The 25346-nt window shown below is 42.2% G+C and overlaps 1 protein-coding gene across 2 annotated transcripts in view; it reads right to left on the bottom strand.

Annotated features, from left to right (window-relative positions):
* Nucleotides 1–315: 315 nt before the first annotated feature.
* The window catches only part of EFEMP1 (EGF containing fibulin extracellular matrix protein 1), a 46253-nt gene continuing 21222 nt past the window's right edge, over nt 316–25346 (bottom strand). For both annotated transcript variants that reach the window (XM_036381081.2, XM_036381082.2), the window contains exons 5-11: nt 13679–13801; nt 10141–10260; nt 7468–7587; nt 5890–6009; nt 4338–4461; nt 4023–4218; nt 316–1521 (exon numbers count right to left, since the gene is read on the bottom strand). In XM_036381081.2, the coding sequence (XP_036236974.1) occupies nt 1363–1521; nt 4023–4218; nt 4338–4461; nt 5890–6009; nt 7468–7587; nt 10141–10260; nt 13679–13801 (962 nt within the window). In that variant the 3' untranslated portion in view covers nt 316–1362. The remainder of the gene's footprint in view (nt 1522–4022; nt 4219–4337; nt 4462–5889; nt 6010–7467; nt 7588–10140; nt 10261–13678; nt 13802–25346) is intronic.

Below are 25346 nucleotides of genomic sequence, written 5' to 3'. Positions count from 1 at the left end.
ATGATCATTGGATAATGGGGTCCTGCTCTGCACTCTGCCCGGGCAGGGGGATGTGGTTGCCTTCAGCCACAGTGGTTGTGGCCTGCTCGAAGTTTTGTTCTGGAGTGAATTTTTGCTGTCAGTAAAACTAAATCTCAGTAGGCAGCAGGCTCGTTCTTCTACAAAGGAATTGTGTTGTGAGTCTTCCAAGAACTCATCCTGTACAGGCTGAGATCTGGATCCCTCTGACTGTTCAGACCTCAAAACAACTTTGCCAACTCCCACAGTACGTGACAATAGCAGCAGAAGTAACAAACTACCTCAAAAGAGACCAAATACAATATGGTAAGAGATCTTTATTAAAAATTTTGTACATCAGAGGATTAACTACTACATTTTAAACAAGAAATAAGATTTTACATATTACAAAAGATGTTATTAGTTCTTGAATTAGAAATAAATTTTATGAACACTGTACATGATACATCTGAGTTGTAAGAGCAAGAACAGGACCGAGTGCCTGAAAATGATATAACTTAATAAGAAAATGCACTCAATTCTTAGTATACAACATAATATCTCTGGAAAATAGTATGTTAACTTCAGTCTGAAAATGCTGCCTCCCTCTGAGCAGTAACTACCAACAGTGTTCTCATGGACATTTGTGCCCTGCCTGGTGATTTCCCATTTGGAGTTTCTTTCTTTGTTGGAGACATTTTCTTCCTATGGTCTATTTTTCTTGGAGAGAGCGTAATATTATTCCATGGTATGGTTAACACAATCTACATATAAAAACCCGATGCAAAGCATTTCTCACAATGTCACTTTACCTCCAACCCAGATTAGAAAAACCAACTGTGATAGCGCATAAATGTCTACAGAAATAGATTTTTATTTACTGTTACCTTTTGGTACAAAGTAGTTAAAAATAAGAAATATATTTTAGCTTATCAGATAACCGTTACTTTGTGTATCATTCGTACTACATAATTTTTTTCTTTTTTGAGATTCAGTGTAGCTGCATTAGAATTTAAAATAAAAACAAAACAGAAGATCACTTTTAAATTGCATGACCTATTTGGCTAGGAAGGGTGTGTGAAGCTTTACAGGATAGTATGAACATACAGTTCTCATATAAAAGCATAGTATGTATCTAGTCCAAGGTAATAAAAAAAAAGATTTAAATCTTTATACAGAAAGTGACAATGCCCATGTTATACTATGGAACACATCTACTAATTTGGAATTACAGGTGTAACGTGCGAATAAGAGAGATCAACTTACTAAACAAATTCTTTTAAAAAAGAGAGCAAAATCTATAAATAAAAATAGTAAGTGCTTTGTTTTGGGTACTACTCCTTGGCGGCGGGGTTGCTGCGGGCGCTAGAAGGCGTAGGGGCCCACGATGATGGTTAGCCGCAGCACCGAGCTCGTGCGGTAGTTCAGGCTGTTCACCGTCAGCATCTCCAGGTCCACGATGTGCTCCCTGGGGCCCGACAGGGACTTCACCAGCACCAGCATGGCGCTCACCGTGCTGGTTTGCTGCAACAATAACAACAGCACAGCCCGGCTCAGCCCAGCCCACGGCAACTCCCTGCTGCTGTCACTGCTGTGTCTGACTGCCCTGCCTCAGCACGGGCCTGCACCAGCACAGCTCACAGCAACTCCCTGCTGCTGTCACTGCTGTGTCTCACTGCCCTGCCTTAGCACAGGCCTGCACCAGGCAGCTCAGCTCACAGCCCAGTCCACAGCAACTCCCTGCTGCTGTCACTGCTGTGTCTCACTGCTTTGCCTCAGCACGGGCCTGAGCCAGGCAGCTCAGCTCACAGCAACTCCCTGCTGCTGTCACTGCTGTGTCTCACTGCTCTGCCTTAGCACAGGCCTGCACCAGGCAGCACAGCCCAGCCCACGGCAACTCCCTGCCGCTGTCACTGCTGTGTCTGACTGCTCTGCCTTAGCACAGGCCTGCACCAGGCAGCTCAGCACAGCCGAGTCCACAGCAACTCCCTGCCGCTGTCACTGCTGTGTCTGACTGCCCTGCCTCAGCACGGGCCTGCACCAGGCAGCTCAGCTCACAGCAACTCCCTGCTGCTGTCACTGCTGTGTCTCACTGCTCTGCCTTAGCACAGGCCTGCACCAGGCAGCTCAGCTCACAGCAACTCCCTGCCGCTGTCACTGCTGTGTCTGACTGCCCTGCCTCAGCACAGGCCTGCACCAGGCAGCACAGCCCAGCTCACAGCAACTCCCTGCTGCTGTCACTGCTGTGTCTCACTGCCCTGCCTCAGCACAGGCCTCCACCAGGCAAGGGTGCTTTTAACACTTCCAAAGGGCCATGGCTAATCTCACACCTGGCTGTGCTGCAGGGATAACTGCACCTGACTGAGGCTCACAGGAATAAACTGTGCTGCAAAATCTGTTCCTGGTTATGCTGACTCCGCCAGAGGATGTGGGAAGTGGTAATCTATCCCAAGATGGTTTTTGCTTTAACCCCATCTACCAGGTTTTAAAATAGAGAGAGAATAAGTGAAACAAGAGCCCTAATGTCTTTAACAGTGAGGTGGTTTGTTCATTGGAGGGAAACTCAAAAATCTCTCTTGTGGCTCATGCTCCAGAAGTTGTGCTGTCCTTGTAAATGCTGGGATTTTTTGTTACTGCTGTGTGCCTAGTGCTATCTCCATCTTGTTTTGCTTCAAAGCTCCTTTCCCAATCTGGGGTTATGCTGCTGGTTTGTCAAACAGCTTTGCCTTTTCCAGATGATGATAAAAGGGTCAGCTTTGTCTCTCCCTTTGCCTACTACAAATATTTTCTCCCCATGTCACCGTGAGTTGGGTGCACAGATGAATCCAATCCATCTGCTGCATCCAGGAGCCAGCTCAGCATTTCAGTACAACAGTAGGAATAACTTCCAAGCAAGCTTTTGTTTACCACAGTCCTCTGGCAGGAATAAACACGTGCTTCCTTATTTAAGGCCTGGGATTTCTTATTGGGTGGCAACAGGAGGTAGGAACTGGTACTCCAAGGGTCAGTCTGAGGGCCACACTGGGGTCTAACCCAAGTGGGACCTGCAGTGATCTTGCTGTTATTTTAAGCAAGTAGCTGTTTGTATTTTGGGGATAGTTAGGGGGTTTTGATGTGTAACCTGTAATCCAGTATTTTCCCCTGGATTTCTTATGTCACAACAAATGATATATGGGTGAGTAGTTCCCTGCTCCCACCTTGGGTAAACATGGTGTAAATGGCAATACCACAGCTTGGTACACTTGCTGGACTATCAAAAGCCCATAATCTCCTGATTTGAAGGAAAATAATGAAACATGAAAACCTCCCAATTACTGTATTTCTGATAGAAGGTTTTTGTGCTGAATCTGTTTTACTGAGTGTAAAGCCACATATGAAGGGAAGGATTTCCCAGGAATTTGTAAATATTATAGGGGTTCAAGAAAATGAGATTTCTTCCCAAAAAACATCTGCTTAAAAAGCAGATGTTTTAGACACTCCCATTTATGTGTATCTACTTGAATGTATCCCACTAACAGGAAGTACTGCTATCCCAAGTATTTTGAACTTCCCTGGTTTTTCCTATGGGAAATAAAGGTTTAGTTATGTCTCAACACCACTCTAAGCTGGCCTGAGCTTAGCTTTGGATGGGGCACAGATTTCTAGAATGCTGTTATTGATTTCTTCTTTTGCAAAATGAGAAATGTAATTAATGTAATTGTACAAGCTATCTTTCTATAATTGTGTCCTAAACAGATTTATCTGAGGTGTTGGTACAGAGAGGGAAAGGCAGGAAGTTATTTTGTGTGAATCTGACATGGCTGTCCCAGGATTGCTAAATATTCCTGAGAGTTGGAGTCACAGTTTAGGCTCTTCAGGTAGAAGAGTTAAAGGCTTGTTGAAAACTGAAAACCAAGCACCCTTGGTAAGGAAGCACCAAAAAGCTGCCAGACTTTAGGGTGTTGTGGAAGCCTTCTGGGGACCTTTGGGGTTGTCACACGGACAGGACAGTGTCAAGACAGGGTCTGAGTGGCCCCAGTACTCACCCTCAGGTAGAACTCTCCGTTCTCATTGCCAGACTTGATCCTGAAGGTGTTGATGGTATTGGGGTAGATGCTGGTGGCCTGGATCTGGAAGATGTCGGAGGGCACGGTCCTGTCGGAGCGGATGCTCATGTACTTGTACACCACCGAGTAGGGCAGCTCCCGGCAAATGGCGTTGGACACCGGGCACACGCAGCGGCTGCCACACACACAGGGGGAGAGCACAGCAAAAGGCATTAAAACACAACGTTCTGCTTCGTTCCTTCACGGCCCTTCTTCAGGATGAGCCTAAAACACAAGATTCAGTTTTTCCCTTACTTCTCCGAGGTAAGGATGTAGGGCTCTTGACAAGGATTTCTGGGGTAACAACGGAACCCTCCGTGGTAATTCCAGCAGATTTCATCCTCTCTGCATTCATTAGTGGTCTCACACTCATTTATATCTAGGAATAAGGAGGAAGGACTGTGTCAAAGCAGATGGAAACAGGGTTGCTACCAAGGTACTACAAAAAAAAACCTGCTTGTCTGTTGAAACCCGTCAGCTTTCCATGTCCTTGTCTAGATTTCTAGGACCTAACTAGAAAGGGTTTCTCTGTGCAGAAGTGGAATAAACTTGCTTATTGGCTGTTAAGCAAGACTGAATGTTTTTAGCTGATAGGAGATGCACATTAATCATATATAATGCAACTGTGGAAGTGCTGTCAAGTTTATAATTAGCAAAGAATGGTTTTACAGCCAAAGGTGTCCTGGAGACAGAGGAAAAAGGTCTCAAGGAAGAATTGTGATTACCTGCCTTTTGCTGCTTCTCAGTTGTTATAACCTGGGTTTCATGGTCTAAAGTGCTTCATTAATGGCCACGTTTTCACCAAAATAGCTTTAGAAGGAATAGTGAAAACTCATTTATTGTGCAAAGTAGAGCTGCTTCTGCCTGAGAAAAGAGCCCTGAAGGGAGATGGAGACTGTGAGCCTTGCACTGTATTAATGCTCTATTTCCTGTCAGTGCCAGAGCCCCACTGTCTACCCACATGGGCTCCTAAATTTCATACAGGCACAGAAAGGCTTTATCCAAATGCAATCTCTTGGAAGGCACAAACAGGTTTTTAGATGCTTAAATCAACCATCCTGTAATGCTCAGTGTCAGCTGCTGTTCTTCAGAAGGAAAAGAATCAGGATTTTGTAAGACAAAATACTGGTAAAGAAGAGTTATTTTCTCATGTTTTCTGGCCCTAATTATCACACCTCTTTATTTCTAAAAATACATTCTGTTAAATCCGGTTCTGCATTACAGAAGCAATAGTTCTTGCACTTAGAATATTGCTAATAAGATGTAGAGACTTTTAGCATCACTGAGAAAAAACCACAAACTTGAAAATCCTGGCATTTGGTGGCACCTGGCCAGAACATTTATTTTTCTACACACGAATTATCTAAGCTGCTGAAGGCTTGCATTTTTTTCTCCTTTATCAGAAGAAACATATCTTTAATTTTTACTGTGACTGGATTTAGGAATCTCTCTGAAAAGAAACATGATATAAAGCCATGTTTCATGTCTGTAAAAAATGACCTGGATTTATTCAGGGATGTTGATCTCAAATTTAGAGCCACTACCTTGACATCCAAGACAAGCTTTACCTGAGGACTGCAAAAACTGAAATTTTTGTCTTAGGAATCCAAAGGACTTGGAGTTTGAGCTGAAGGATTCAAATGAGATTAAAAGATATTTAATGAATCATCAAGTGCTTTATCAACACATCTTCTGCTATCAGCACAGTAATCCTGTCATGCAATACAACCATTTAGCCAGCAATCACCCTTAGCCTGAAGTGGTGTCAACAATGCAGGGCTGAGCCTGCCAAGGGGAGGGCACTTACCTTGGCATGTCCTGCCTCCTACTACCTGGTACCCTTCAGGGCACACACAGGAGAACTTTCCTGGCTCGTTGACACACTGGTACTGACATAAGTAACTTGAGGTTCTGCATTCGTCAGTGTCTGCAGAGAGCAAAAGAGCTTTGTGTTATTGGCCTTTAAAATGTACCTTGTTACAGAACTAAATATAATAGCTAAATGCTTGGGGGAAAAAAATATCTAAAAAGAACTATCCAAAACCTGAAATGTGTTGCTTAATACCTTGAGAATGGAAGGGTGAGCTCTGCTGGGATTTTGTTAGTAATCCTCCAAAAGAAGAAGTTTGGATTTGAGGAAGCAGAAGCTAAATTAGACTTCAGAACAGGTTTGGGAAAATAACTCTTGAAATTGTGTGTACTTGCAGTATTCCAAAATATGATGACTTTGAGGAAAAAACCCACAGCTGTGAGATTAGTTACTAAGGCAGAAATGTTGCCTTTGTACTTGTGCCCTCCACTCATGGAGTAGCTCTCTGGGAAAGAGGGAAAAGTCTTTTTTTTTTTTTTTTTTTGTCTTCTAATAATAATCAGTGGATACCATTCTCCTGCTTCTTTATCCTTGTGTATCCATCAGTGCCTCGTGAGGGAGGCCTGGTGTGAAACAGAACTGAACAGTGCATGCCATCAACAGGAAATGCATTTAAACCCATCAAGAGGAGGGCTTGGCTTGGGAAGCACAGATCTCCCTCCTCCTACCTCTGAGCTGAGCCCAGCTCTTGGGCTGGGCTCAGGGTGTCCTTGGAGGCTGCACGCTTGCTGTTCCCTGCTCTGTTCAAATGGGATTAGGTTAAGCAGCTTGGTTAACCTATTATTATTATTATTATTATAATTATTAACCTAAGATTAGGTTAAGCAGAGGGAGCATCTGTAACAGCTCTCCCAGCTCACTGGGGAGGGCAGTGCTGAAGCAGGGACCTCTCTGCCTGCAAGGCTGGTAGAAAGGATGTGGGCTCTAAGGGTGAGGTCATCATGTGTCCAAAAGGAGATTAGGGCACCCCTGTGGAGCCTCTGGCAGAGGAAATAAAGTGTTGATTGTGTAATTGTACAGGAGGCATGCTGTTTGTGTACACAGGCTGCAAAGCACCTCCAAAGCACACTTGTGGCCCCCTTAAAATCAGGAATTGGAGGTTTTGTTTTCAGAGGAGCCTAACAACACAAAAATTGCCCTTGTTTTTGCTGTGCATTCCTTTCCAATTCATTTAATAATCATCAGCATTAGACCACCCACAATTCCAGGGAGTTTGTGCAATCAGGGTTCAGAAATCTTTCTTCCCACTTGGGATCTGAAGTGCAGCAATCTGTGTCCTGTTTTGCACTTGCTATAGAGAGACCCATTCCTACCTGTACCTGAAAGCAGCTGCAGCTACCCAGGTGTGAATTAGCCTCCTTTGTACCATAAAAAATAAATATCTTAAGGGTTTTGGCTACAACTCTACCCACAGAATGTCTCCACTTCTATTCTGTCCTTTAATTCACAGAAAGGCTTCAGTGCGAACAAAAACAACAAAAAAATTGCTTTTCCAAGATGAAAAAAAAGTCTCACCTTCACAGTTGATTCTGTCACTGCTTAGCTCAAAGCCTGGATTACACTGGCAAATGAAAGAACCCAGGATATTGTAGCACTGCTGTGCACATGGGTTGTTGGCATCACATTCATTTATGTCTGAAAGGAAAAAGGAGATATTTTGCTTGTGTAGGTGGTAATTAGGCTTGGTGGATTAGTCCTTAGGCTGGGCCTGTTGCTCAGCAGAAGCTCAGTTGGCTCTCCCAATGTAGATCTGCAGACACTGGAGCAATGTTAGAGCTGTGCTTTACATTCCATGTAAAAACCAGTATTTTTCCAGGAATGAGAGTTATTCTAATGTGTGATGAATTCTCCCAAAAATGTTTAATGTGGCTATTAAGCTCCACATTCCAGTGCCTTTTTTTCAGGTATGAAATGCCAAGTCTCTATAAATAATTGATATAAGGAACACATACTGATAAGGCCTCTCAGCATGCAGTGGTTAAGATTTATTTGAGCTATTTATTACTCTGAAAATTTTTTCTTTTAAATTCCATTGCAATTATAACATAAGCCTTTGAGGCCAGTAGAGTTCTGCAGAGCTCTAAGGCCTAGACCATATTGGGGGAAGGTATTTTTCTGTGCTACATTTTTCATGGTGTTGCCCATCCCAAGAACATTTTGAGGACACTGGTATGAGAAGAGAAGCAATTTTTAATGGGAAGTTTATATAAGTCTAATCACCTCTGGAATCTGTAGCCCTTGTTTGGCACAGACTGTTGATTAACTGCTGCTCCTGTCAGTCTGTGGATTTTAGTGTTTTCCCTTGTATTTCCATCCTGCATGTTTTCAATTCATGTTTGTGTTTATCAGATATCTCCATGAGCAGAGAGCTGTGCTTGGAGAAAAACCTTTGAGTTCATGGCTTATAAATGTCAGCAACACTGTAAATTTACAGATACACCTAAAAACTAACAAAGATGAGGCACTCAGAGAACTGAAACCAATGAAGAGAATATGAATTCTCTGCATAATCAACCTCCTAGTCCTGAAAATGAATGATAACAGGGAAAACTCATCACAAAGTCTTTTTTTCCCCTCTGAGTTCATTTCTGGCAGCAGTGCAAAGGATACACATCATTCCTCCTCCAATACTACCAGGAGGAATAAATTTGGTGGCCAAAGCCCCAGTTCTGTTCATTCCCCAAGAAATATTGACCCATTTTCAATTGAGGCAGAAGTCGTGACACAACTGTAATAGCTACAGCTGTAAGTGCTGCTGGGGCAGATGGGAGAGTTTGTCTTGAGGCAGCAATCATCTATTCATAAATCTCCTCCTTAGGCTTTCCTCCCCTTCACCTGGCAGAAACGTGCCTGATGATGCTGGGAGGCTGGAAAGCCAGGAAGGGGCTGTTTGGTGAAATGCTGAAAGAATCCACCTTCCATTTGAGCCATGGAAAGGGACAAGTCAGTGACTTTTGTCACCTGGCTCTGTTGTGTCTGTGGGCCATTTTAAAAATCCTATGATTTGGTGAGAACCAAGCAATTCCTGTCTCAGTGCAGAGCTGTGCAGTGTGCCAGGGTGCTTGATGAGGGTTGGCAATGCTTGGAAGGGATGGTGGAAGCTGGAAAACACAGCCTGATTTTTCTATGTATATAATATAGATTTTATATACACAAAAGAGCTGACCATCTCCATCACCAGTCTCTTGATTTTGTAGCCATTCTCTTTGTGCTTCTGCAGACAGTTATCTTTTATTATCACTTTCATCCTTCTAGAACAGATGTTGTGATTTCTAACTGGACATCAGTCTTTAAAATTCTACTGTGCAGCTTCCCTTAATGTTTTATTTCTAAGGGCAACATCAGCTGAAAGGTCACTCTTCACAACCCTTGTTTACATTTTTAACTTTTCTAGATATTCAAATGTGACCTAAAGACTTTCATTGCCACGTGCTGAGGTAAATTACCTGTGATGGTGTTCACAGGGGTCTTAGGATGAGGGAGGAGATGAGAATGTTGACTCTATGTTTCAGAAGGCTGATTTATTATTTTATGATATATATTATATTAAAACTATACTAAAAGAATAGAAGAAAGGATTTCAGTAGAAGGCTGGCTAAGAATAGAAAAGGAATGATAACAAAGGCTTGTGACTGACTGAGACAGTCTGAGACAGCTGGACTGTGATTGGCCATTAATTAGAAACAACCACGTGAGACCAATCCCAGATGCACCTGTTGCATTCCACAGCAGCAGATAACCATTGGTTACATTTTGTTTCTAAGGCCTCCTGGCTTCTCAGAAGAAAAAGTCCTAAGGAAAGGATTTTTCATAAAATGTGTCTGTGACAATTACCCTTAACTGCGGAGGTAGAGTATTGATTGCTTTGATTCCCAGTTCTGGCCTGTGTTGTGTGAACTGGAAATAATATAGGAAATAATAAAGCAGAACTGAAAGAACAATTCAATCTAGGATTAAATACTGAATATAAGGCTTTAGAATGTCTTTGGAAATCTGCTATGCCAACAAAAAAATTTAGAGCTTTCTTGAATGTCTGTTATTCTGCAACCCTCCTGTAACTCTCGGCTCACTCACAGAGGAGCCTTTCAGTGCAGTCTTTTCCTGGTTGGTGTTGATTTCATTCCAGTTTGTTCGTGGCAGGTGTGTGCTGGTGTCTGGGGGGCTGTTGGGGTCCTCAGCAGTGCTTACCTACGCAGGTGTGGTTGTTGGATGCCAGCTGGAAGCCAGCGTTGCACTGGCAGTAGTAGGAGCCGGGCGTGTTCACGCAGCGGTGGTGGCAGTACGGGGGCAGGGTGCACTCGTCGATGTCTGGGGCACCAAAAACACCAGTTAGTTCACGTGGAAGCACAGCACCTCCCTGCTGTTCTCGTGTCTGAGGGAAGTTAATTGCACTTGGTTAAAAGCAGGAGGAAAGCTTATGTGAGCTGGGCACTGCTTCCTTGGATATTACAAGATACACTTGAACTTTTCCTGTAAGTGACTGTTTTGTAACAAGCTTTTATGCTCCTTGTCTTCAGTGTGCATTCAAACTTTATTTTATTGACTCAGTCCTGCAGTAGTACTTGATCTGGTTTATTTTGTGTAGGTAAAACTCAGTGTTTTGTTCAGCTTTCCCTGATCCCTCAGGATCAGACACGGTGCTGACCAACACAGCCAATGTGGCTTGGAGCTCATTTTCCCAAAAATTTGCATGCAGCACTCCTGGCACATACTAAATCTTTTCAGCTCCATTAGGAGCAGTCCAGATTTTCTGTGCAAGTACAGGGAAATGGCAAGGATAGATTAATGGACCTGAAAAGGAAACCGGTGGTTGTGCTTCCACAGGGATCCCCAGACCTTGCCTTGCTCTCCAAGGGTTTCCCATTGCTCCCATTCCCCCGGCTGCCTGTCCTGGATCCCTTCCCACCCAGCAGCACCACACCTGGCTGTGCATCTCGGGCACTGAGAGCCTTCCACAGCCTCTCCTTGCAGGTCAGCCCTGCTTTTGAGGTGGAGCAGTCTGTCTTTCCAAGAGTCAGCATTCCTGCTGTGCATCGGAGCAGGGCTTTCACCTGCCTGCCACACAGAACATGCACCACCCCCTTCCCTTACCCCTCTGCATTTTAAAAGGCTTCCCTTCATTCTGGAGGAGACAGTGGCTCTGGCTTTGCCTGGAAAACATGTTTCATTATTCCATTTTCGTGTGTGTGTGTGTGCAGTGGCTGCCTTGAGCTGTGGTGGCTGGAGCTCGGTGAAGAAACCCAACGCTGTGCTCTGGGGCTTGTACACAATGGGACATTTCAAAGGATCAACACTCACACAAATCAGAGCAGTATTCACTGGAACAAAGAAAGGCACTTCCCACATCCATGCCAGATCTTGCATTTCCCACCTCCAGCTGTTTCCACCATAGATGTGTTTAAAAAGAGGCCAAGGCTTTTTTTTTTTTAATATAATGAGGAAAGTGTTTGTTTTAATATCAAGTGAAAAAATAATCTTTACAAGTTAACTCTTTCTTTGTCAAATTTAGGGCTGAACTTAGTGGAGTGTTTTGGGTGATTATGAATGGATAGGCTTCTGCTGGAAAATTCCTGGCTATCCATACAGTAGCAATTGTCACTGTAACTCTTGTTGCAGAGAGAAATTTGAAAAGTGGAAATGGAATGAATTAAGGAGGCACAGTAGATTTCCATCCTTGACTTTTACAGGACTAAGCTCTTCTAAGGAACTTAAAAAAAATAGGATTATCCATATGAGCAATGCATTGGTACATTTATACACATAAATGCTTTCAGGATCTGGCTCTTATTCAGTGGGAATTTTCCTTGTGGGATTAGGCACATCAGCTTTGGGCAGATCTAAGGGCTGAGATTCATCTGATCAATTGGGCCAAATCTGTTTGAAGTGATGCTGGAAAACAATTCATTCTCCCTGCAGTCATGCATTTCAGAAAAGACTCATTTGGCAATATGTGAACAAGCAAATTAAAAAAAAATTAGAAAAAAAGTCAGAAATTGTTAGTGAATTTAGATTAAAATCGACCAATTGTTAAAAATGTGTCTCTTTTTCTCCTTCTACCTTCAAGCCAAAATAGTCTGGAAAAATGTCTTTCAAATTTGAGAAACATTTCCTCCCATATGGAGAACCTCTATCAAGATCTGGCCCCAAGAACATTTTCTGGCTAAGCTGTTATAAAATCCCTAAAGACAGGCTTTATTCTGAAATGCTGACAGTACTAACTGTTGGGATGTACTTGTAATTTAGGTCAGTGTGTAATATGTAACACAGGTGTTATTCTTGGTTTTGACCTAAATAGGAGAAGGGAAATTTCACTTTCCAGACCTCTTCATGGATAGATTTAGATGCATAAATATGTTCACATTTAAGTAAAAAGGTCTATCAGTCTCATTTCTTCTCACTTCTCCCATTTCTTTTCAGTCCCGTTTCCTGACTTTCATTTAGGACCATGGGTCTTGATATCAGAAGTGCTCTTGCGTGGCAGTAATATAATTTACCTGCTATATAAAAAAATCCAAATAAACCCCAGATATTAAATAAAATAAATGCACGACCTTCCAAAACTATTCATCTACCTACATTCCAAATCAGTCATCCTACTCCTGCCCAGAGAACTGAGAGAAATCAGATACACCTGTGTTTACACCAATTTGACAGTTTGAGGCCTGATCTATGTCTCTTAGGAAAGAGATAAGAATTTTTATTCTTATTATTTCTACAGCCCTTGAATTGGAATCCTGAAGAAAGGGCCATGCCCAGAATAACTGAAGTTATTCTAGGTGTGTACTAAAATCTTCTCAGTTTCTTACCTGTGGCCTTAGCAATAAGAGAAGAGATTAAGAATAAAAATTAAAAAAAAAAAGAATAAAAATTAAAAAATTCTTATACAGTTTGAAATGCAGGATGCCTGAAAGAGGAAAAAACCCCAAGCCCAAATGCTCTTCTCCTAAGCTGCATGAAACCAGGGCAGTGTATTAGAAGAGGCTGTCTCAAATATCACCTCCTGATGTGTAGGTGTGACTCTCTTCCTTCATAGTTGTTTTTATTATCTGACAAACCCGAGGCTTAAGGCTGGAGTGCCTCTAGAAGCATTTTATCCATTGAAATGGTGATTAAAGAGTGTCAGATGCAGGAACAGGGGGATGGCACTTTGGTGTGATGTCCCCACCTGAGGCTGGGACAGGAGAGACGTGGTGTTTGCCCTGCACTTGGATTTAATTCCATGCCATGCTTGCATGGCTCCCAAGGGTGCCAACAGCTTATCTTGGCATGGACAATAAAGCCTGGTGGGTTTTAGAGGCTGCAGCCCTCCTGTACCTGCATTCAGAGTTTCCATCTCTGTCATTTGTGCTCGGGAAGCCGAGTCCTGGAGCAGGGCTGGGGGCGCTGTGTCCCACGGACCTGGAGCTGAATCTCAGGGGAAGGTGCTTTGCTGCCATCAGGGACTCGTGGCAGTCTCTGGGACACTGGGCAATGCCCCAACACAAACAGTCACACAATGGGAACTATTAGCAGAACTCGGCCTGTGAACTCCAAGTGTTGATTATTCTTAAAATAGCTCCTCATCCCATGTTTTAGTGATTAATTACTGTGGTAAAGTGACTATTCCATTGCATTCCAAAGTGAGACAGCTGTTTCACACCACACATACCCGTCTGCTTTATGACCAGTATGAGGTTTGTAACTGTGGATAATGAAAGCAAACCATTGAATGGAAAGCAACACTCACCAACACACTGCTCCCCTCGTTTCTGGTAGCCTGGAAGGCACTGGCAGCTGAAGGAGCCTCTTAAATTGACACACACTTGGTCAGCTCTGCAAGTGTGGGTTCCAGTTGCACATTCATCTATATCTTTATAAAAAAGAAAACAAATGCAATATTAGTCATTACATTTACTTAAAGTATTTCCACAGGCTAAATACTTTACACATCTTCAAACTACTTAGGAGTGCAGGCAGAAAAGTTCAGATGCACTCCCAAGATGTCATCTCAACACTTGCAGCTATCAGGAATCTGGTAGTGTTTTAATTCTCATACACTGCCTTTGTAGATATTTTCAGATATGGTTATTTTAATCATTTGTTTGTCAAATGCCATTAATATTTTGCACTTGTCAGTCTAGAATTTTCTGTGAACTTCTTGCAGCTTCATCATATTTGAATCATTTGCCTGTTTTGTTTTGCTTTGGTTTTTTTCCCACGCTGGTTGGATGTTTCATGCTGAATTACTCCAGAAAATTTCAGCAAATGTAGTTCAGCTCTTTCTCAAGAAGGAAAGGAGTCAGAAATATGTTGTTTTGCTGGTACTAAAAGGACTCTGCTGATCTCTTGCATGGTTCCCGTGCTCCATGCTTTGGACAGGGACTTGGAACTGGGTATGTGGTGGCCTTCTCATCAGGAAGAGATCTGCCTCTTGTCATTCCCATGAAAATTCTCCTAATTCAGTCAATCTGTTCAAGTCTCTGGAAGCAGTTTATGTGTGTTTGTATTTGCTCAGTACAGCTAAAACTGCAAGTTCTAGCCCGATGCTTTTCAGAGTAATTCAGGCAGCTTTTAGTTTGCACTCAATGCAGGTTTATACAAGTATAAAAACAGCATTTTCATTTTGCCTGCTCATTATGACTGCTGGAGGTACTTAATTATAATTAAACTGCATGTGCTGACAAATGAATTGCAATTTGCTTTCTCATCTGAACATCCAAAATGTTGGAGAGCTTTTTATTGTAACATGACACAGTACAGTGAGATGAATTTTTAATTTTGGCATCGTACACAATTTGGAGACTCTAGGCTGAATAAACAAATTCCTTAAAACTTATGATCTCTAGTTTACAAATCTCAGCTGACCTCTCTATTTGTATAGGCACTGGGGATGTTAGAACATCACCAGTGGCAGATTCTGGGTGGTGCTTTGGAAAAAATGATGGATTCTTTCTCATAACAAATGAAAACAAATTCGACCACAAGATTCAATAAAAAATAAACCATCAACAGTTTGAGTTAATTCTTAACGTTTACCCTCTCCCCAAATGTCCAAATATTTTACATACATCTTCCCTTTATTCTGCAGGGAAGTTAGGCTGCTCTTTGCATTTCTGCCCAGTGTCAGTCCTGAAGCTGCTGTGCTGGTGCAGGATTTGCTGAGCTCACTGCTGTGTCCTTACACTGCAAAGCACATTCCCAGGTGTGAAGAAGACTTTTGGGTCTGGCTACCTCCTGCCACCCCAACACCAGGCAGCTCAGGGCAAGTCTTTGCAGGGACCTCATGAGCTTTGTACTCCCAGTTCCTACAAAAGCTGGAAATAAAATACTTGTACAATTCCAGTCCTTTTTGTTGTAGACTGTGCTGGAACAAAGGAGGTTTATTTGATCTTTAGGAGCTTCATATATGAGTAAACATGAAGTTGCCTTTTAAGATAGATTAGTTAAAATGCATTGGATAATAAGCTACTCAAGCTAAAATGATTCATAAATTTACTTCTGAACTCATGGTTTTTGGCTGTTCCTGATGGTAAGTTCAGCTGGACAGCAAAACAATTATTGCCTGCTTGCTGCTTCCCCATCTGGAAACCCTTGGAGGGTTTTGATGTTCTGGCCAAGATGTGGGTTGGTAAAAGGTGTGGGAAGTGAGGCAGCCTCCTGCCTTCCCCAGGGAAGGGTGGTAAGGTTGCCATGCTTGGAGTGGGTCTGCTCCCACCTGAGCAGGGAACTCCATGCTGGTAGAGCAAGGCTGGTGGCCTAGAGGTTGTGTTTGAGGGAAACAGGGCGGGAGGAGAACAGCAGGCACCTGGAAAGGCTTCAGTGCTGGCATCTCCAGTGTTGCAATAGTTACAGATGTGTCCTACTGCTGTGACTGATACTGGGGTGAGGAAGTGAGTGAGGATTTCCCTGCTGCAAGCAGAGCCAAATGTGGATTGTGTTGGTGCAATCCCAGAGCAGCCCAGCCCTTGTGGAGTATGGGAAGGAGCTCTGGTGAATTTAGCAGCGATGCTGCAGCTCTGCCTGTGAGTGAGGCCAGAGAGGAGGCTCCAGCTCTTGGCACTCAGTGTGACCCAGATCACTGTCCATTACAGAAATAGTCTGTTTCCCAACTGTCCAGAGAGTCACTGGAGAAACAGAGGTGTGGGAGTCACCAGAGGGAAGCAACAGCAATATTGGAGCTTCCTTGGCATGTGGCAGAGCAGCTCCATTTCTCTCTGAGGTGGCAGAGGCAGAGTTATTTATTTATCAAGGCACACCTACTTCTCTGCCCCTGGGAAATGGCACCACCCCACACTGGGGTCTGGGGATTGATTTGGGATTCCCACAATTTGTTTGTGGCTCTTGAGTAGGCAGGTTGTCTATCTGCAGTTCTTCAAGGTCTGACCAAACTCAAGTTTCCAGGTTGTTTTCCCAGTTACATCCCCCCTGTAGGGAAATCGTTCACTCCCAGGTCTTCATTCCATAGTTGAAATCAGACTTTTCCAATCCATGAAATTCCTAGATTTACCATGACTCTCACAGTGCCCTCTGACCTGACAGTGATTTTGAGGCTCCATTAAATCCTGCTTTTAGTCTGTATCAAACATGGGAATGAAACAATCTTCCCTAAATTCTACCACCTCACTCCATTTGTTGTTTCTTGACAGAATCCCTTGTCTTGAGTGGGAACAGTAAATGAGGCATTGGGAATTCAAACTTTTGGTTTCTGCCTGGTGCAGACACTCATGGCCATGGTTTGCTTTCTGAGAAGACACTGCAATGTGGGGCAAGGGTGTGATACAGGAACACCACAGAGCTCACCCGCTCTAATCCTGAGAGCAAGATAAAATTATCTGACCTTTCCCCTCCAGCACGAATGTTTAATAATGTGTTACGTGCATGTGTATTTATAATAATTAAAGAAATTAAAACAAGGCTCTCCACTGCACACACTTGTCCCTCTGGGGAGAGTGTGAGAGAACAAACATGTGACAGATGTTTGTCATGTTGCTTAATGCACTACTGGAAAGCACTCAAGATACCACAGTGATGAGTGCAGTATAAGAAACAGATCTAGAAAGAAAATATGGGGCTTTTACAAGCTCATTCTTGAGCATCTTTCCTCTACATCCTCTTTTCCAAATTTAGTGTCATCATGATAAAGTTCATCTCCAGAACTGTTTCAGCAGCTCATTCCACAGCTGAGGCTTCTGCCTTAAGCAAATATCTTGCCTGATACGAAAACACCTGAAAACTCTCCCAAATCATTCCTCATCACTTTAAATTTCATTTCTAGATGTTGTACAAGCATTTGTTTGTCTAGGTAAACCACATAAATTACACCAGTAACTAGTAATGAAAGTGATCTGCTCTTTTTTTTCTTTGTTTTCTAATCTCACTAACATTTCTAAAGGTTGTGCTGTTCACTACACATAAACAAGAGCTGTAAGTTTGTATTAGTTAAAAAAACCTGAATGGTGTTTGATTATTGATGCATGCAACCTGTGAAATACAGGTTAGTTCTTAATCTCACTGTATCTCTGAGTCTGATTGATGAGGTTCTCAGATTTTTATTCCCAGACAGTTTTCCTCTGGACAGTTACATCCTGTGTAGGTGGAAAAACTTCTTTGAAATAGTCTGGGTGTCTTTAACAATCCTTTTGCAGATCAATCTTACTTAAAAATGGAGCTGGGTTACCTTCAGTGTCTTGATCACTGTACTGAGGGGACTATGTAGTCTTTCATTAGGCCACCCCAAATCAAATTTATTAAGGGATTTATTTGTACTTTGGTTAGAAAAACTATTTGCAAAATGGCTTCAGATTGACTACTTTAATTTCTGTCTGTTGCTTGTAAGTTACATCCAGAATACTGCACTGGAAGGATGTGACAGTTCTGAAGTTGAGGATTTTCAAAGCACAGAATTCAGGTTCCCTGAACACTTTGAGTTCAGATCCATAAAGCGTCATAACAGAGTCTTTGATCTCACTCTGTTTTTCCTGCAGGATTGTGCTTGGGCAAACCTTGCTGTGCCCAGAATGGGTTGGGTGGTGTGAGCCATTATTAACTTGCTGTATAAAATCTTTGAATTAAAGTCAAGGTCAGAGTCTAAGGAGAAGTGGGGCAGAAACACAACAATTAGGGACACTATGTCTCAGTTAAGTGACATGTGAGCTCCACTGCCCCTCCAGAAATGTGAATGTAAATCCTCAGCTGTGCTGTGGTAAATAGGGCCTTCAGACCCCAGTGACTCACCCTGATGTAAATTCTGCCTTTGCAGCAATTTCCAGGGCTGTTCTAGAAAGCTCCTTCTGGAAGTCTGTGCCATCCATAACTCTCTGTGAGCTAAGAGAATGCTCTGAGTTGCACAGGCAAGTGTCTGAGGTTTGCAGGGTGCTACAGCCATGGTGTGAGAGCCATGGAGGGCAGCAGAGCTCCCTCCTGTATTCCTTCAAAATATAAATCAACTTGCATTTCATAGTTTTAATTCCACAAGCCTCACTAATGGCTATACCCAGTGATTCCCTCATTTTGCAAAAATGTGCCCACACTGCCTCTTGAAGTGATTTGCACCATTCTGTCCCTCCACTGCTGACTTTGGCAGCCTGCTGTGGATTTCAACCACATTTGTGTACAAAAATTTTGTTTGACCTGCTTTTTAGCTATAGCTTTCCCTATGTATGGCTCCCTCTTTTAGAGATAGTTTTTCTGCTTCTCCCCTGCACTCCGTTCTCTCAGGCTCTTATCTAGATCCTTAAAATTTTCTTGCTAGTCTCTCTTTCTCAGCTCCAGCCCTGGCTCCGTTCCCTTCCCTCTGTGACTCACATTTCCCAAACCCCCTGACTCATGTTGCTCACTCACTTATGCAACAGCTTAATCTCTGCAATTTGCTTCGTATCATTAGAAGCAGCACATAAAACCAGGAGATGCATTTCACCAGGGCTTTGGACTTTTGGAGAAGAAATGCTATCCACATCCACCTTCATCTTACTTAGGCCACTTGAAGCTTTTCTCCTCCTTTCCAGCACACACCTGTATGTTGTGCTCAGAGCTGGAGAAATGTTTTCTTAACTAACTCAAGTGTGTCTTGCTCCTGTGACTGAAGTGTTCAACTTCTTGCTGGCTCTCAAAACATTGCAGCATATATTACAGCATCTTCTTGCTCTCTGTGTACATCCTCCTCTGTCCAAACAAAATGTTTCCAGGTTGCTTTTCTCTATCCTGGTCCATAGCAACCTTAATATTCCACCACATAAAAAAAAGAAGGCTCTTAAAATACTTTATGGGATGGAAATTCTTGTTTCGGTCCCCACTGAATGATTCATAGAAATCCAAATCCATGATGGTCCCACCAATGTCAGTGTTGCACTTGTCATGGGCTGCAGTGAACCTGTTCTCAATTTGTTTTGAATGTAAACCATAAATATTTTACTTAATGGGTTTAAATTTTTTGAGTTCTCAGTGTGAGTGAGGCCAGAAAATGACTTGGTCTGTTTTTCCAATGGATTCATCTGAGGAGCAAACATCAGCTCCCACGTCAGCAATGGCACCAGGCAGTCTGATATCAGCCACACAGTGATCTGCACGGGGCTGCAGCATCACTGACAATTTACTTAAACTCAGGCTTCTGTCAAAACTTTCCCTTTCTGACCACTTCATTAACTTCTGTTCTGTCTGTAAGATGTTTCATACTGGCATCTTTCAGAAAGAACCACCTGAAGATAACATACTTGGAGAAATTAGACCTCTACCGTTCATCCATGACTATGGGCTTGTTTTATTTGACCAAATTAAGTATTCTGTCCCTTATTTATATTCCTTATATTCTTCTTGCAACTGAAGCCAGCCTCACTGCTATGTAGTTTCCTGGATCCTCCCTGATCCTTTCTTACACATAGGAACAACATTAGCAACCTCCAAATTCCCTGGTTCCCTCCCCAGCCTTAGCAAGCTATCAACAATTTCTGTCAAAGGCTTTTCTATTTCCCTTGCTACTTCCTTCAACATTTGCAATGTTATTCATCTGGGCTGGATGCCCAGACAGCTTTTAACTCATTGGTGTTGGGAGGTTGTGCTTTATGGTGGTAGAGCCCTGCATAAGATCTGTTACATAACATCAGGGCAGGAGGCAGCAGGAGATGAAATATCTTGAGAAATTTCCCATTTCTGGAGTGGCAAAACCTGCTAATGCAGAGACCATCACTCCAAGTGCTGTCACTTTCCAGTGGTGTCATGAGGGACCCTCTCTAATTCTGCACAGCTCTGCAGCAGCCCAAAACCTCCCCCTTTTTTGCTGGTTTTTCCCTTTTAAATTTTCCTTTGCCCTTTCATGTGAGGTATATTGGCCCGATTGCCCTGGTAACAAGTTTTCACAGTTGAGCGAAGGTAACCTGCACAAATACTTGTTTGCACAGGAAAAAGAGATGTGAGAGCCAAGACCTACATTTAAAGCAAATAGGTGAGGTAGAATGTTTAAATTAATGAGATTTTCCTGAAAAACTGTGCTCCATTTGGTGCGCTGAAACATTTCCCCTCTCCCATTTGAGAGTGCAGCAAAGCAAGTTCCTTGTGGATTCATCTCCTCCTGCTCCTGGGGGTCATGGCAGAACACAAGAGAAGCAAAGGAAAGCATTGATGTGGTAAATCTGGTAAATTGATGTGGCAAATGTGCAAAAAGAGAATTGAATGCACCACAACTCATTGTGTGATTTTTGTATTTGGACTGCAAAAGTGTCCAGAGCAACCTCTGTGGATTTGGGCAAGTTACTCAAGCCCAGAGATTCCAGGAATAGGAAGGTACAGGAAAAGCATCCTTCTATGAACAGGCCAGAGTTAACAAGCTGGCCTAAGTGAGCCTGCCCTGCAGTTTTCTGTCACAATTATCTATTGTCTCTGGTATGTCCAAAGCAAATTGACTTATCACCCAGAACAGCTCAATAAAGGAGGGAACCATGGCTTTCAGCACTAGAACATCTCCCACATGCTTGTGAGAGGCAGGCAGCTGAGAAGGGAGAAAAAAATGAATGAAGCTATGAAGCGATGCATTTGAAAATGCTTTTCTTCCTTTCTCCTGCTCTTTCCCTCTGTGTGAGATGCTCCTTCCCTCTCCAGTACACACCAAGCACTCTGGGAGGTGCATTGCACATGGGAAATGGCTCCTAATTCCAAGATCCTTTGGAATTAGATGATATTAGGTGGATAGCTCATTACCTAACCACAGCCGCAGTGAATTAATGTGCCACATAAAACATTGGTAACACATTAAAATGATCACTGCAAGTGAGAGTGGTGTGGCTGATATGGTGTTAGTCTGAGGCCACAAGGCCAAAAACTGTTCCCAAAAGGATTTCCTATCCAATGTTACTCCACTGTGTATTGTTAAAATAAGAGCATGGACAATAATGTGTCCTTGTGTTTAAAGTTTCTCAAAGGGAAGAGCACTTTAATCCCCCATTAGAAGACCACATTGTTAACCATTAGTCTTCCCACTCATTGAAAACAAAAGTATTCCATGCTTTTGATGGATCTAAATTCATTTAAAATTTGTATAATTGGCTTTATTTTTGCTGGAGCCATAAATGGAGTCATTACAAGCCACTAATTCAGAGCAATGTATCTGCAAGTCTCTAAGTGCTTCAAAACATGAGTTGTCATAATGGTAAACTTTTTGATTTACATTTTGCAATAGCTTATTTTTACTTTCAGCAGAGTATTTCCTGCTGTTGCTTTCTTGTGATTTTATGCTAGAGGTCTAACAACTTGTGCTTTTTGGTTCATGCCTGCCCAAGTGGGGATCACCCACCCATGATGACCAATACACTTGGACTGTGCTCAAAAACAACAAGGGTGGATGAAACTATTCCATTATTGCAGATGAAAGAGTTCTCCCGACATCTGGCATATCATCTTCAAAACTGATATGGAACACTTCCATAAATTCAGCTTAACATTGTTTTTGTGAGTGTTCCAAAGTATTTTTAACATGAAGAAATAGCATGCAAACTAATTTCCTATTTGAAAGTAAATGTCTTGTTCTTATTTCTAATTCACACAGTTATTAAAAAAAGTAAAAAATAAAAAAGGATGTTCAGTTAACTTGAAACATACTGGTTTGTTTACTTAAGTTAATGGAAAAGCTAGTCAGTGTTTGATGTAAAGCTGCCCCCTTGCTTGAAAGAAAACCAAACAACTGCTTATGAATTATGAATATCTCCTAATACTTTCCAGAATTATCTGAAGGATGTATTTTTTTCTTAATTACGTACACTTGAAAGTTCCAAGTTCCCTCTTCATTTCCATTTTGTTTATTTCTCTCCTTGGAAACCTCGTAAGCATTTTCCTTTAGCTGGGCTTGACTGAACAAAATATCACTGCTACAACCTGTAATATTGGGGAAATCAAGGCCTGAAAGCTCATTGTGGTTTTTAATTAGGAAGTTGAAGCTCATTAAAGCTTTGCAAGCATTTTCACAGCACTTACACTGGCAGCTGCTGGATCCCTGCAAAGGAAAATAGAAATATCTACCCAAAAAGTGAGTTCAGGGCACACTTCAAAAATCAACTTTCATTCTGACTTAGCTCAGAAAACAGCTCCTGCAAAAAGTGTTGGTTATCTTGTGTGCTGGCATGCCTTCCACTGGTTTAGTCCCAGTCAGAAGCACAGAACCTGATTTTGGGGGTTTTTTGGTAGTGGATGTGTTGCTGTCACAAGAAACAAGGGACCTTTAGAAGGAACTTCGGATGTAGGACAAGTGACTTAGAATATTTGATATGAGCCCCATTTTATCAATACCATCTCATTCCCCTTCAGCTTTTGCAGGCTGAATGAGCCTTTTTAGGAATTCCAGTTTCCAAGCTGAGAACATTTAGGTTCAAGCTGAGTTCAATAGCAGCTCTCCAAAGGAGAGGGCTTATCTAAATGATGATATTGTTTTTAGCACTAATCATCCTATCTGTTGGCAGTACCAACATGCTGCAATCTCCACAGCTCCCCACGTAAATAAGCAGATTCCTGATGCTGTTCCAGCTTCAGAAATGCCTTTGAAGGCATTATTTAGTTCTAAATTTTTCTTATGTGGTTATGTGATACTTTTAGCACGTGGCTGGATGTACCCACAGATGCTTCTTTTGAAGAAATGTATCTAAAACTTATTTAAAGTGTAATTGGCAGGCACTGGGCTGTGAAATAGAAATGGTTAAAAGAAATTCTCACTTTCACGCCTCCTACAGCTTCTGAATGATAGAAGAGTAAAAGCAAACTATGGAAATAGTACTTAAAAAAAGACACATCAGTTGATTTGGTCCAAAATATACTCTGGGGATGGGAGGGGACTGAAGAGCTGGGATAGAAAAACACAATGTTCAGGTTGCACAGTTCAAGTGAAGTGAAAGGGTGTGCAGAAGTTAAGGTTTCTGTGGCAATATAAATTTGCCTATGCCAAAAACAAGCAGCGTTAGGCAGTTCTGATCTAACAAAACCATCAGGAACTGGATCTTATAAATTTTTGTTTGTCTGTTTTTCCCTAAGAATTCTTATTAACTGCCTCCTCCTTAGAACTTAAGTGGAAAATTCAATTTTCCTTGTAATTCTTCACATGAAGAGGGCTCAAAATTGAGTTTGAAGTTTTAAAAATTCTCTGTTTGCAAGAGAATAGATACAAGAGGCAAAGCCAGGCAGGATCAAAAGTGAGGCAGAGGCACCAGGGGAAAAGAAATTAATCCTTTGAAGGTAAAATAAAAAAAAAAGAAAAAAAACCCAGAAAAAGCAGTATTGGTACGAATGAAGGAAGGAAAATGAACATGGGAAAAGCAAGACAGGAGCCCAGGGGAGGTTTTGGAAAAGGGGAGATGGATGAGAGGGGTAACTGAAATAAACTGAGGGTGTGCAGTCCACTGGAGTTAGTAAGTTACAGCAGTGCTTGGGAAGTATTTGTTGTTCTTTCAAAAACCTGACAAAAAAATTCTGAAAACTGAAAATTATTATTATTTTTGGCCCCACTCTAAGATTTTTCTGGGGTTTAGCCACATTTTTTTTCTGTGTTTGGGAACAAAAAAAAAAAAAGGAAAAAAAAGACACCAAAAAATACTTTGTTCTTTCAATGAGTCAGTAATAAATAAAAATGAACATTCTAAAAACCAGAAGTTTCCTTGGGAAGAGAGAGTTATTTTTTCTTCCAAATTTCCTTTGCCTTAAAATTGGGATGTGCTCTGCTCTCAGACTGAGGATCTGCCTTCCCAGCTGCCTTTAAGCAATCAAGTAGAAGTAGCAATTGGGACAGCTTTGCTCCTTTCTTTCTTTTATTTTTTTTTCCCCTGGTGTTTGGCTGGGAAGTTGCATGGGTTTGCCTCAGAATAGATGCTGTGCTACCATAATCCTGGCACTTTTCACTGCAAATGAGATTTCAGCAGTGTTTCCTAGAGTAAGTGGAGAACTCCTGAAGCATTCTGAACATCCAGCTGCAGGGCTGGAGGGAGGGGGAAGTGCAGCAACCTGCTTTGTTTGCCTGAGCATGTGATTTTTTTCTTTTTCTTTTTCTGGTGGTTTTTTTTTTTTTTTTTTTTTTAATACCTTGTGATCTTCACAGACTCCTGGCGAAGCTTAAAAGGTTAGCTTGAGATGGGAGTGGCTATCATTTGTTTAGAAAATAAATAGCAAAAAGTAGGCCAAATACCAGTAAAGTTCCAGTTTTAAAATATTAAACTAACACACAACATTGCTGACCTGGAAAGGTCACATGAAGTGGGAGAAAGGATGTATTTAGAGTGATTGCCAGGCAGGACGTGGGATCTCTCACTGACTTGGCAGTAGATACTTCAGCTCTATTTGCTGTTTCTAATGCTCCTTATTTGCTAAGTTCTTAAGTTTGACAAGATCCATGCTTTATTTGTCAGTATTTACATGGTATTAAGCAAGTGTGGAAATCCATTCAGAGGGTAACCAAGGCCTACCCTGCCTGCTTTTCCTGCTTCATCTTTGGATATAGACAGGATGCTCAGAAACCTGGGAGAAGGGAGGCTTGGAGAGGTTTTCCTTTGGGGACTGCTATCAGATAACAAGGTTACTTGTGACGAGTTTAAACTTGCTAAATCTGGTGGGATAGGTTCAGTGCTTCCAAATCTATCAGTGTGAGAGTGAGGAAAGAAATGACTGCTGAAATGACAATAGAGCTGTTAGAATTCCTTCAGAAGAAGCAGGAAGATTTAATGGAAATGTAAAGATGTCAGCATCCCTCTGTACGGCCTGACTTCAGGGCTCTTGGCAAGCGTGGAGGAGAAAACCCAACGCAGCAGATAAATAATTGCTGCCACATCATCCCAGCACATCATCATCACTGCTGGATGAGATGAAAGGTATTTACAAAGCAGAGGCTGCCAGCAGAGCACAGGCAGCCCCAGCTTGATCCAGCTCCAGCTGTAATCAATAGGAGCCTTCAGCTA

The sequence above is a fragment of the Molothrus ater genome, chromosome 3 (genome assembly GCF_012460135.2).
Source record: "Molothrus ater isolate BHLD 08-10-18 breed brown headed cowbird chromosome 3, BPBGC_Mater_1.1, whole genome shotgun sequence".
NCBI lineage: Eukaryota > Metazoa > Chordata > Aves > Passeriformes > Icteridae > Molothrus > Molothrus ater.
This window is presented reverse-complemented; position numbering and strand designations above follow the sequence as displayed.